Raw genomic sequence first — 12,235 nt, 5'->3', positions numbered from 1 at the left:
CAGGCCTTGAAAATTGAAATCAAATGCTGCAGGCAAGCAACTTCTGAGCAATTTCAAATAAGTACAGTCATAATTCATCTCTGGTCAAACAATGTGAGATTTTAATAAGAGCAACAGGAAAAGTTCTAGAAGGAAAGAACACTTCTAACTACCATTGTTCTGAAAACACTCCCTCTCAAGCAATATTTTTCCCTGCAGTTACTGTGTGGGTGTTTGATGATCGGAACACAAGAAAAGGTAAACCACATTTTTTTATTTCAGTAACGGATAAATGTGATTATTTAATTCTTATGACATTCTGGGTACATGATATGCAAATGGATTTGTTTGGGAATGGAGCAGAATTTGTGCATGTTTAGCCTCCCACCCAAGTAACTGGAAAATTTCCATGGGATGAGGGAATGTTCCCTGGGGCCAGACTCTCTTGGCTTTGACACTGGCTTGGAGAATGTCCTGTGCAAATGATTTAACCTCTTTCTATTTCACAAAAGCATCTGCAAGATGGGGGGGGGGGGTCTGAAACAATTTTTTTAAGCCTCAGTGTTGCTTTGCAGGTACAGAGATGTCTTCTCAAGGGCCATACTGTCCCCAGAAATTTGTTGCACACACAACAGTAAAAATAAGAGCATTTACAGTCAGGATTGTGATCCAAACTGGATCTTCTTCCACCTTAAAAGTCCTAGTATTCTACACTAGGACTGATGCTTTGAATCAACAATGCGACTTAGAAAAGTGGTCTAGAACAGGATTTTTTTTTTAAAAAATTGTTTGAAATAATGATAGATTCATAAGAAACTACCCAGAAAGCTATAGAGATGTCCTGCAGTTTTCCCCAAATGTAACATCTTAAATAATAATTAAAGTACATTATCAGAACCAGGAAATTGACATTGGCACCATAGTATTAACCCAACTCAGACCTCACTCGCATCAGAACAGGTTGTTAAAACAGTGTGGACACTGCGAGAGGTAACCTGAGTCATTTGCAGGAAATATAGTCATGGAGCTAACATGGGAATCTGCATTTACAGTCGTCAGATCTCTGTTTTAAGCAAATTATTCAACACCACTAAGCCTCAGTTTGCTCAACTGTCAACTACAAATAATAATCTCTCCAAAGTAAGTTGTTGTGAGGAAATATCTCCAGTCCACTGAGTGGCATATGGAAGGGACCTGCGAGATACTAGCTTCCTTCATTCTTTCTTAAGACCTGATACTTAAGCCCCCGGAGTTTACTCATGCATTTATTTCTGCTCAAGCTGGTCCTATTAACCAACATCCCTGTCAAAGGCACTTCCTCAAAAGATTTGAAGGCAGAAACCTCACTTCTGGGATGGGTTTAATGCTACCTCTCTTAGAAACAGCCCTCCACCCCAGTAAAGTGACATGAGAGCTTCCGAGTGAGCCTGCTTCACGAAGCCACCCTTCAGTCACCCATCTGGCCTGGGCTCATTGCGTCCCCGTGGGCTGTGCCCAAGCTGGAGTTGAGGGCCGAGCTGGACTGTCACCCCTTCGTGTCCTTCTCCTGACTCCCAGGTGGACCTGCAGTGACAGCAAGTCCTCGATGATGGAGCTGAAAGGAGGGAGTTGTGAGGCTCCTGAATACCTGTTGTCCTGTACAGGTGCACAATTCGCACAAATGGTAGCGCTGGCTCTGAGGGTGACTATCAAAGCCATATGGGCTTCCCCACCCCCTAGTTTTTATTGTGTGTCATAATAATTTGTCTACTATAAGCCAACTGGGCAAGCGCCATCCTTCATTCTCTTTTTGGGATGGTGCCTGCCATGCCTTAATGCTCAATTAATAAAATTACAGCACTAACTCTCCTCCTGGCCCCATGCTCTGGAAGCAGCACTGGGAGATGATGAGTCTGGAGTGGATTTCTTCAGAGCCTGGATCTCAGGCAGAGGTGGGAGGGTCCCTGGCATGCTGGTTGGGGCATGAGGTGGACATGAGCCTTTGTATGGAGGGAGGCAAACAGGAGAGGGCTGAGAAAGGGAAGTTGGGGTGGGAAGGGGGGCATCCCTAGACTTAGGGGCTGTCTGGAGGTTCTTGGGAAGTTTCAACTTTGGGATCAGACTGCTTTATTGGCATCTTGGCTCTGCCACTGTCGACCTGTGTGTTTTCAGGCAAATGCCTTGTCCCGCCTTAGCCTCTGTTTTCTCATCTGTGAATGAGGATGATGGTATCTGCCTCTTGGATCTCATATTGTAAAGACTGACAAATATCCTCTGAGCAAATGTAGGCTCCTGAACCTTCTCCTAGGCCCACCTGCGCACTTCTTTAAAGAATCCAGACACCCACCCCCCACCCCCGACTGGATACCGGAGTAGTTTCCTCCCCTGACCGTCCTCTGGGTCCTGTCTGGTCCCCCTGGCTGGTCTTGGGCCAAGAAGCCCGTGAGGTGGGTTCAGCCAGAATCCCCCCTGTAGGCCAGTGTTTCCTCTTGGTAATTTTCCATCCTCCGACCTGTCCTGCTTGTGCCTGTCCTGGTGCCAGGCGAGCCGAACCCCAGTCCTCACCCCAATGGTCAGTGGCAGGGGTCTCTACACCTGTGGCAACGGTAATGAAGAGAGACAAGAGAGACGTCACTGGCGTCATTCAAAGTCTAGAGCCTCAATCGGTGGCAATTTCCTTTCTGTCCTCACGTTTCTGGCAATATCCAAGCACAACTCTCCCCCCCGGACGATGCTCCTCAGTGAAAGCCGAGGTGCTGAGCGCCTACCCAGGATTGAGGGTTCTGTTCCCGCCGCCGACTTTCACTGTCGGGAGTCGAATGACCCTGAGAGAGACCGGCGGGTGGAGACGTGAGGAGGCGCGAGTTGGGGTTCCACTGAGGGAACACCCCGGGAGGTCACACCCCGGGCACAAATGCCTCTGCCCCCACAGGCGGGTCTCTCTTCTCTCCAGGGCTCTCTGCAGGAGCCCGGGGCGCGCTGTGGGAACGAGGGGCGCGGGGGCCCGGGCTCCCGCGGCGCGGCGGCCGCCAGGTGGCACCACGGGCCCGGACCCGGGCGCCGCCCGCCGGCCGCAGGGGCGGGGCAGGAAGGGGTTAAGGCGCTGGCGGAGCCGCCGCCGCCGCCGCCGCCGCCGCTGCTGCCGACGCCGCCGCCGCGGCTCTTCGGGGGAAACCCGGCGCGGGGCGCGGAGGAGGGAGCGGCCGCTGGCTGCGGGGCCGGGCCAATCGGGCGGCGGGCCCGGCGCGCGCGGAGCCAGGCAACATGGAGGGAGGCGCGGCGCCCGGCCGCCCGTGACGCGCCGCTGCCCGGCCCGCTCGTCGGCGAGCCCTAGCCGCCCGCCGGCCCCGCGGCTCGGAGATGAGCAGGTCCGTGGCGCTGCTGCTCTGCCTGCTGAGCTGCCACGTCTGGAAGGCGGTGACCAAGACGCTGCGGGAGCCCGGCGCTGGAGCCCAAGGTCGGTGGGCGGCGGCGGGGCCGGGGGCTTTTGTGTCGCGCGGGGCCTGGCGCAGAGGCGGTAGCGGCGGCGGGAGGGTCCCGGGCCGCATTGTGGCGGCGGCGGCCGCAGCCGCTGGGCCTGCAGCCCCCGCGCCCGGCTCCCGAGGGGGCGGCGCCGCCCAGGGACGCGGGGCCCGCCGGCCGGATGCTCCCGGGGGGCCGGGTGCCGCAGCGGGCGGGGATGCGGTGGCACCACCTGCCAGTGGCTTCTCTGAGTGCATCCAAGGGTCTTTTCCTTTATGCCGCGACACGGACGCGCGGCTCCATCTCCTTCACCGCAGCGAGAGGGGTCTCCCAGGGCTCCGGGCTGGGGTCCGGGAAGCCTGGGCGCGAGGTCTGCGCTAGGTCCTTTTGTTGTGGCAGGGAGGGGGCGGTCGCCGCCCTGGGGTGCGCCCTGTGCCCCTGGGCGCTGGGGTCCACGGCCGCAGTCCGCTACCAGGCTGCCACCGTTTGGGAAAGTTTCGGGGTCTTCTCCCCCCACCCCATCCGACGTCTGTTCCAGACCTTTAGGGAATTTGCCCAGCGGCCCAGGAATCATCCTTAGAAGAGGAGAAAAAATTGGAACTAGGAGGCCCTAATCACTTAGAAGAAGGGTGGAAAAAAATCATTTCCAGGTCTGTGTGTCCCCAGCTCGTGCCTTTTGTCTAATCTTTGGCCTCTGCAAATCTGCTTTGCAGCCCTGGGAGTAACGTGGTCACCTCTGAGAATGGCCACAAGCCTGCCTTTTGTTTTTAAAAATCAGAATTTATTTGCGGCTAACCCTGAAGCTTCCTTGACAGGCATTTCTGGGCACAAAATCGAGAGCTTCTCTGTGGCTGGTCTTTTGGAAAGGGGGACTGGGGGCCGCAGGGGTGAGCGTCCTCAGCTGCCTGGGCTTCCTCTGGCTTCTCTGGTCCCCTGTGGGGTGAGTTCTTTGCAGCTCTAGACCTGCGCTTGCCTGAGGCCTTTTCTGGAAAGGATGTGTGCACCCTGCAGAGTCTGCCCTGCAGGCTGCATGAAGGAGGGGCTCCCCATCCTCCCAGTATCCTGTTGCTGGGACCCTGCCTTAACCCCCTTTCCTCGAGCTGATCCACCCCAGGTGCCTGGGAGCCAAGGAGCTGGGTGTTGTGATGGGAAAGCGGAGGAGGGGAGGCCAGGCCAATTACCTATATGTGGAATGAAAGGTTTCCATGTTCATCACTTGCTGACACCTCTTGAATGCATTGCTGCTTCTATAGCTGTGGTTCAGCGTGGCCATTATGAATCGTACATAGATGTAGTAATGAGTGTTATGGGGGATGCACAGTGATAAGGTACAAAAACTCTCACATGTCTCCTCATATAGGAAATGAATGTTTAGGATGTTAGGTCATCAGCCTTTTTCATTCATATCCTTGTACTGTTTTTTGAATCAGCTGTCTTAGCAAATGTGATATTTCCACTTCAATGAGGCCATTAATTCCAAAAAGAAGGTTGGATTTTTTGCTTTGCACTAGAAATAGCAATCTATGGGAATGTTGACTTCATGCACTTATAAAATAAGGGAACACACGGCTTCAGTTTGTTTTTTTTTTTTAAGTTGTAAAAAAAAAAATTCTGGGTTTAGATCTAAGACCATGTCTCAGTGAGCTCTTGCTGCTAAAAATCAGATTGACTGACTAAACTCTATGAAATGGAATACTCTGTAAAGTAAGGAATGAATGGTGGACCTGTTAGGATATTTATGCCATAGGTAGGCATATCTTAGTATATGGTGTGGTATGGTTTGCATGAAAGTTGAGATGTCTTGGAATATTTCTGCCCTTGAATTACTTCTTTGATTGTTATTTAGGGTAAGGATGGTTTTTTAAAGAGTTAAGCTCAGGAGTTCTATCAGAAATCAGAGTATCCCTACCTAGCATCTGGATTTTCAGCAAGTAGCATTTTTAAGGGAATGGTTAGCTTCTCTTTCAACATTCAAAGATCACCTTCAACCCACTGAGTTCTTCAAACCATCTTGACACTAAACTACTCTGTGTCTTATGATACAGTTTTTATTAGTTAGAGAGGCAGAGAGAGAGAGAAACAGACAAGACACAGAGAGGTCCTATCTACTAGTTCCTTCCCAGATGCCTGCAACAGCTGGGGCAGGAGCCAGGAACTAAACTCACATCTTCCACGTAGGTGGCAGGGACCCGACTACTTGAACCTATGGACTCCCAGAGTAGGAAGCAGGAATCTGGAGCAGAGCTGGGACTTGGTTATGGGATGCAGGCATCTTAATCGCTATGCCAACCATAGTTAAATTCATGTAATCTCCACTCACCTTTCACTGTGCATTTTCCACAGCAGGCTGATGTTTTGTAGCTAGTAGGTGCTCAGGAAGTGCCTGAATGGCTGAAGGTTCAAGAAGGCTAATCCAGGCTGGTGCCACGGCTCACTAGGCTAATCCTCCACCTGCGGCGCCAGCACCCCGAGTTCTAGTCCCTGTTGGGGCACCGGATTCTGTCCTGGTTGCTCCTCTTCCAGTCCAGCTCTCTGCTGTGGCCCAGGAAGGCAGTGGAGGATAGCCCAAGTCCTTGGGCCCTGCACCCGCATGGGAGACCAGGAGGAAGCACCTGGCTCCTGGCTTTGGATCGGTGTGGCATACCGGCCGTAGCAGCCATTTTGGGGGGTGAACCAATGGAAAAAGGAAGACCTTTCTCTCTCTCTCACTGTCTAACTCTGCCTGTAAAACAAAACAAAACAAAACAAAACAAAAACTCAATGTTTACTTTTTCCAAAAAATTTGTAAGAGTTTTGCTTTTACTATAGAAATGGTTGGTTAATGGGGCCAGCGCTGTGACAGAGTAGGTTAAACCTTCGCCTGCAGTGCCAACATCCCATATAGGCACTGGTTCACGCAGAAGATCGTCTGAGTGCTTGGGTCTCTGCTACCCATGTGGGAGACCCTAATGAAGCTTTTGGTTCCTGGACTCAGCCTGGCTCACCCCCGGCCATTGCTGCCATTTGAGGAGTGAACCATCAGATGGAAGATTTTTTTCTCTATGTCTCTTCCTCTCTCTCTAACTTTCAAATAAATAAACAAATCTTTTTTTTTTTTTTTAAAGACCTTCCTAGAAGTCCCCTAGGTATTGCCATTGTTCATGCATGGAGTTCTCACACCTGGCTTGTGGTGGAGCTCAGTGGCTTCTATATGCCCAGCTCCTATAGTTTCCCATGACGTGAGTTTTATTTAGATGTGATGCTCTTAAGATAATGTCAGCATAAGTTGTGCTTCTGGGGTGATCCTCTGGCTATCTGGGCCTTTCAGCTGATCCTGGTGATCCAGTAACTGCAGCTTGATTTGGAGAGGACTAGACCTCTGGGAGAGGAGAGACGCAGCCAACCATTCACCACTCCTGTTATTACAGATTGTAGCTTTCCTTAACTGAACAAAAGTTAGCACTCCATTGCAAAATATCTTGCTGTTAAATACCCAGCAACCAAATAAGATCACTGCCGAGCATGAAGTCCTTAACCCAGCCCTGACCTTTCTTCTGGCACTAAGTGGGCTGCTGGGCTTCAAAATTGCTTCCCTACAGCCGACTGCTCTTCCAGAAGAGCCCCCTCCCTCAAGCTGATGTCAAGGTACAGTTTTGCAGAAGAGGCAGAAAGTCAGAGTTACTCAATACTTTTGGGTAAAAGTTTCTGTAACATTTCCAGGCAAAAAATAGGTACTATAAACACTTCACAATAACTTGGGCAAAACACTTAATAAAAAAATCATTCTAGAGCTAGTTCAAATTCATGATTGGTCATGTGACTACTGTCATTCTAGAAATCATTTTGCTGCTTCCAAGCAGTTACAGTAAGAGAATCTCAAGCCAAACCTTACATTTTATCTTGAATAATAAGTAGCAAACTAATACCAAGAAATTTTACAGATGTTAGTCTCCTCAGATGACATAATAAAGATTCATTTGATAAAGAAAATATCATTTAGTTCCTGGAATCTACTTGGAATATTATGGTATAAGGTTTCCTTAAGTTTCAGGTCTCTAGTTTTTCTCTAAGAGATCTCCAAACTCTGTTTGATACACAATCCACAGGGGCCGCGCTTATTCAACATATGATTCAAGTAACTTTTTTTTTCTTTTTTAAAAGATTTATTTGTTTATTTGAAAGGCAGACATACAGAGAGAAAAGGAGAGGGAGAGAGAGATCTTCAATCCACTGGTTCACTCCTTAAGTGGCTGCAACCACTTGGGCTTGGCCAGGCAGATGCCAGGAGCCTCTTCCCAGTCTCCCACGTTGGTGCAGGGGCCCAAGCACTTGGGCTGTCTTCCACTGCTTTCCCAGGCCATGAGCAGGGAACTGGATGTGAAGTGGAGCAGCCAGTACATGAACCATCTCCTATATGGGATGGTGGCATCACAGGTGGTGGCTTAACCTGCTACATCACAACGCCTGCCCCAACTTTAGAATGTTTAAAGACAACAGCTCTAGCTAAATTATCAGTTCTAACAAACATGGAACTCACTGTACTTTAAATGTATTTTTAAAATTAAGCTTCAGCACTCTAAATAGACCATTTATTTGTATGAAATAGCTTTTTTTTTCCTCCCAAAGAAACCTTTTATTTAAGGAACACAAACTTCATGCATTTTGTTAGTACAACTTTAGGAATATAGTGATTCTTCCCACCATGCCCGCCCTCCCACCCACTCTCCCACCCCTCCTCCTCATCCCTCTCCCATCCCCAGTCTCATTCTCAACCAAGATCCATTTTCGATGAACTTGATACACAGAAGACCAACTCTATACTAAATAAAGAGTTCAACAATTTGCATAAAAACAAAAACAACAAGGACAAAAAAAACCTGTTCCTCCACAGTAGAGACAAAGGCTGTCCAAAGACATTGCGTCCTTTTTTTTTTTTTGGACAGGCAGTTAAGTTAGTGAGAGAGAGAGAGACAGAGAGAAAGGTCTTCCTTTTTCCGTTGGTTCACCCCCCAAGTGACTGCTATGGCCGATGCGCTGTGACGATCTGAAGCTAGGAGCCAGGTGCTTCCTCCTGGTCTCCCATGCGGGTGCAGGGCCCAAGCACTTGGGCCATCCTCCACTGCACTCCCGGGCCACAGCAGAGAGCTGGACTGGAAGTGGAGCAACCAGGACAGAATCCGGCTTCCCAACCAGAACTAGAATCCTGGGGTGCCGGTGCCGTAGGCGGAGGATTAGCCTTGTGAGCTGCAGGGTGGGCCAAGACATTGCATCTTGAAGTTAATTTCACTTCTTTTTTTTCAGAAGCTTAATTAACTTTAAAGAAGCACCCAAGAATGATACATTTTTGCAACCACTTTGACATAATAATAATGCAACTCTTGGAGGAGAGAAGACCTGCACCCTGCATGGGAAGTTAGTGTAGAATGACTCTTGTGGGTTTTTTTTTTTTTTTAAGATTTATTTTATTTATTTGAAAGAGGATTTATAGAGAGAGGTAGAGGGAGAGAGAGAGAGAGAGGTCTTCCATCCACTGGTTCACTCCCCAAATGACCATAACAGCCAGAGCTGAGCTGATCCGAAGCCAGGAGCCAGGAGCTTCTTCTGGGTCTCCCTCACAGCCCAAGGACTTGAGCCATCCTCTACTGCTTTCCTTCTTGTTGTTAATTTAACAATAACACACTGATGTATGATGTCAGTGATCACACAAGGCTCTTGATGTGAGCTGCCTAGGCTATGGAAGCTTTTTGAATCCACAAACTCCCTTAGTATTTAGACAAGGCCTAAGCAAAGTAGACGTCTCTTCTCCCTTCAGAGAAAAGTACATCCTTCTTTGTTTCTTTTTTTTTTTTTTTTTTGACAGGCAGAGTGGACAGTGAGAGAGAGAGACAGAGAGAAAGGTCTTCCTTTGCTGTTGGTTCACCCTCCAATGGCCGCCACGGCCGGCACACTGTGGCCGGCGCACCGCGCTGATCCGATGGCAGGAGCCAGGAGCCAGGTGCTTTTCCTGGTCTCCCATGGGGTGCAGGGCCCAAGCACCTGGGCCATCCTCCACTGCATTCCCTGGCCACAGCAGAGGGCTGGCCTGGAAGAGGGGCAACCGGGACAGAATCCGGTGCCCCAACCGGGACTAGAACCCGGTGTGCCGGCGCCGCTAGGCGGAAGATTAGCCTAGTGAGCCGCAGCGCCGGCCCCATCCTTCTTTGATGATCACTTCTTTCCACAGGAGTCTCACCCACTGAGGTCCTCCATGTAGGACATTTTTTGCCACAGTGTCTTGGCTTTCCATATCTGAAATGCTCTCATGGGCTTTTGGAGCATTTGGTCCTTTTTAATTATGTCTATTATTATTACCAGACACTCCAATCCTATCCATATGATCAATTTAACTCTTAAGATAGTATTTTTATCACTTAGCCTAAGGGGATTTGGGGGTCCCATGGCAAGTTTTTAAACTGTACCCTTAGAAGTAAGTCTGTAGGAATGTATGCAGAACTATACAGCTTGACAGTTACAAACTTCATACACTTCATAATTAAAGCTTTAAGAACATGGTGATTCTTCCCACCATGCCCACCCTCCCACTCCTTTTCTTATTCTCACTCCTATTTTTTACTGAAATCTATTTTCAGTTGACTTTATACACATATAGTTAACTCTGTTAAGTAAAGCGTTCAACAAATAGTACATATAAAAAAAAACTGTTCCTCAACAGTCAAGACAAGAGCAGTTCAAGTCATTGCTTCTCAAAGTGTCAATTTTACTTCTACAGATTGCCTTTTAGGTGCTGTAGTTATCACAGGTCAGGGAGAGCATATGCTTTTTGTCCCTTTGGGACTGGCTTATTTCACTAGGTATGATGTTTCCTGATTGATTCATTTTGTTGTAAATGATTAGATTTCATTTTTTTGACTGCTGTGTAGTATTCCATAGTGTATATCTTCCATAATTTCTTTATCCAGTCTTCTGTTGATGGGCATTTGGGTTGATTCCATGTCTTGGCTGTTATGAATTGAGCTGCAATAAATGGGGGTGCAGATAACTCTTTCATATGCAGATTTCATTTTCCTTGGGTAAATTCCCAGAAGTGAGATGGCTGGATCATATGGTAGGTCTATATTCAGATTTCTGAGTATCCCCATACTGTCTTCCATAGTGGTTTACCAATTTACATTCCCACAAACAGTGGACTAGGGTACCTGTTTCCCCACATCTTCACCAGCATTCGTTGTGTGTTGATTTCTGTATGAAGGCCATTCTAACTGGGGTGAGGTAAAACCTCATTATGGTCTTGATTTGCATTTCCCTGAGAGCTGGTGATCCTGAGCATTTTTCATGTGTCTGTTGGCCATTTGGATTTCCTCTTTTTTTTTTTTAAGATTTATTTACTTGTTTATTTGAAAGTCAGAGTTACACAGAGAGAGTGGAGGCAGAGAGAGAGGGAGAAGGGGAGAGAGAGAGGAGAGAGAGAGGAGAGAGAGAGAGAGGTCTTCCATCCACTGGTTCACTCCCCAGATGGCCGCAATGGCCACAGCTGCACTGATCCGAAGCCAGGAGCCAGGAGCCTCTTCCAGGTCTCCCACGCGGGTGCAGGGGCCCAAGCACTTGGGCTATTTTCTACTACTTTCCCAGGCCACAGCAGAGAGCTGGATCAGAAGTGGAGCAGCCGGGAATCAAACCAGTGCCCATATGGGATACTGGCTCTGCAGGTGACGGCTTTACCTGCTACACCACAGCACCGGCCTCTGGATTTCCTCTTTTGAAAAATGTCTGTTTAAGTCCTTTGCCTGTTTCTTCACTGGGTTGTTTGTTTTGTTGTTGAGTTTCTTGATCTCTTTATATCTTCTGGTTATTAATCCTTTATCAATTGAATAGTTTGCAAATAATTTCTCTTATTCTATTGGTTGCCTCTTCACTTTCCTGAGTGTTTCTTTTGCAGTACAGAAACTTCTCAGTTTGGTGTAATCCCATTTGTTAATATTGGCTTTGATTGCTTGTGCCTCTGGGGTCTTTTCCAAGAATTCTTTGCCTGTGCCAGTGTCTTGCAGGATTTCCCCAATGTTCTCTAATAATTTGATGGTATCGGATCATAGATTTAGGTCCTTAATCCATTTTGAATGGATTTTTGTGTAAGGTGTAAGGTAGAATGGAAGGGACCACACCCTCTGCTAACCAAGGGCCGAGGATATGCTCGTGTCTTTCCAGAGAATGCTGGACAGCCCATTTGGGTACCAGCCAGAAACATCAAGCCTGCAACTGACAGTCAACCAGAACCAGCGAACAAGACTGAATCTGCCCTGTTAGCGGATGCACCTGCTACCAACTGTCAAGCTGCTGCCCTATCATCATACCCTGACGAATTGCACATAGCCACATCCGCTACTGTTTTATACCCACTAGCTCTGGTCAGCCACTCAAACGATCCACAGCCTGTGCGCGGTCATGCCATTCCTGATTACCATTGTTGCTCATTCCTACCCCCATCTAAGCAGGCACTCCTGTGGTCTCCCGTTTTGAGGGCTGGTTAGTCAACGACGGGTAAGATCCCCTGGGGGACAACCTAAGACAGGCACGCCACGTATGGAGACCACATGGAAACGGGGTCAACAATGGTATGGCCAAAGATCATGCCTCCCGTTGGTCAAAAATAAATGAAAAAGGGGAAATGTGGTGGAATGAGAAGGCCATGCCAAGATGGCCCCTGGCAAGTGAGCATCAGTTACTCAGGAATGGCTTCGAAACCCACCTGGCAACAGAGCCTGCCTGGCAACAGGCAGTGATTGGTTAGGGCATAAACTGCCCCTTGACCGGATTGGCTGCCTTGGCTATATAAGCTGCT

At 48.6% G+C, this 12,235-nt stretch overlaps 1 protein-coding gene across 3 annotated transcripts in view; it reads left to right on the top strand.

Annotated features, from left to right (window-relative positions):
* The first annotated feature begins 203 nt into the window (after positions 1 to 203).
* The window catches only part of FAM171A1 (family with sequence similarity 171 member A1), a 151,482-nt gene continuing 139,450 nt past the window's right edge, over positions 204 to 12,235 (top strand). The window contains exon 1 of one of the 3 annotated variants that reach the window (XM_070055447.2): positions 204 to 237. Coding sequence is in view for 2 of the 3 variants with exons in the window: in XM_002717428.6 (XP_002717474.3) it covers positions 3,319 to 3,415 (97 nt within the window). In the remaining variant the exon portion in view is untranslated. Of the gene's footprint in view, positions 238 to 3,124; positions 3,416 to 12,235 lie in introns of those variants that run through there. The other 2 variants (XM_002717428.6, XM_089311492.1) reach the window with 2 other exon arrangements.

The sequence above is a fragment of the Oryctolagus cuniculus genome, chromosome 13 (assembly GCF_051225735.1).
Source record: "Oryctolagus cuniculus isolate XC-2025 breed Fujian yellow rabbit chromosome 13, ASM5122573v1, whole genome shotgun sequence".
NCBI classification, from domain to species: Eukaryota; Metazoa; Chordata; class Mammalia; order Lagomorpha; family Leporidae; genus Oryctolagus; species Oryctolagus cuniculus.
Note: the sequence above shows the minus strand (reverse complement) of the source record. Positions and strands in the feature narration are given on the sequence as shown.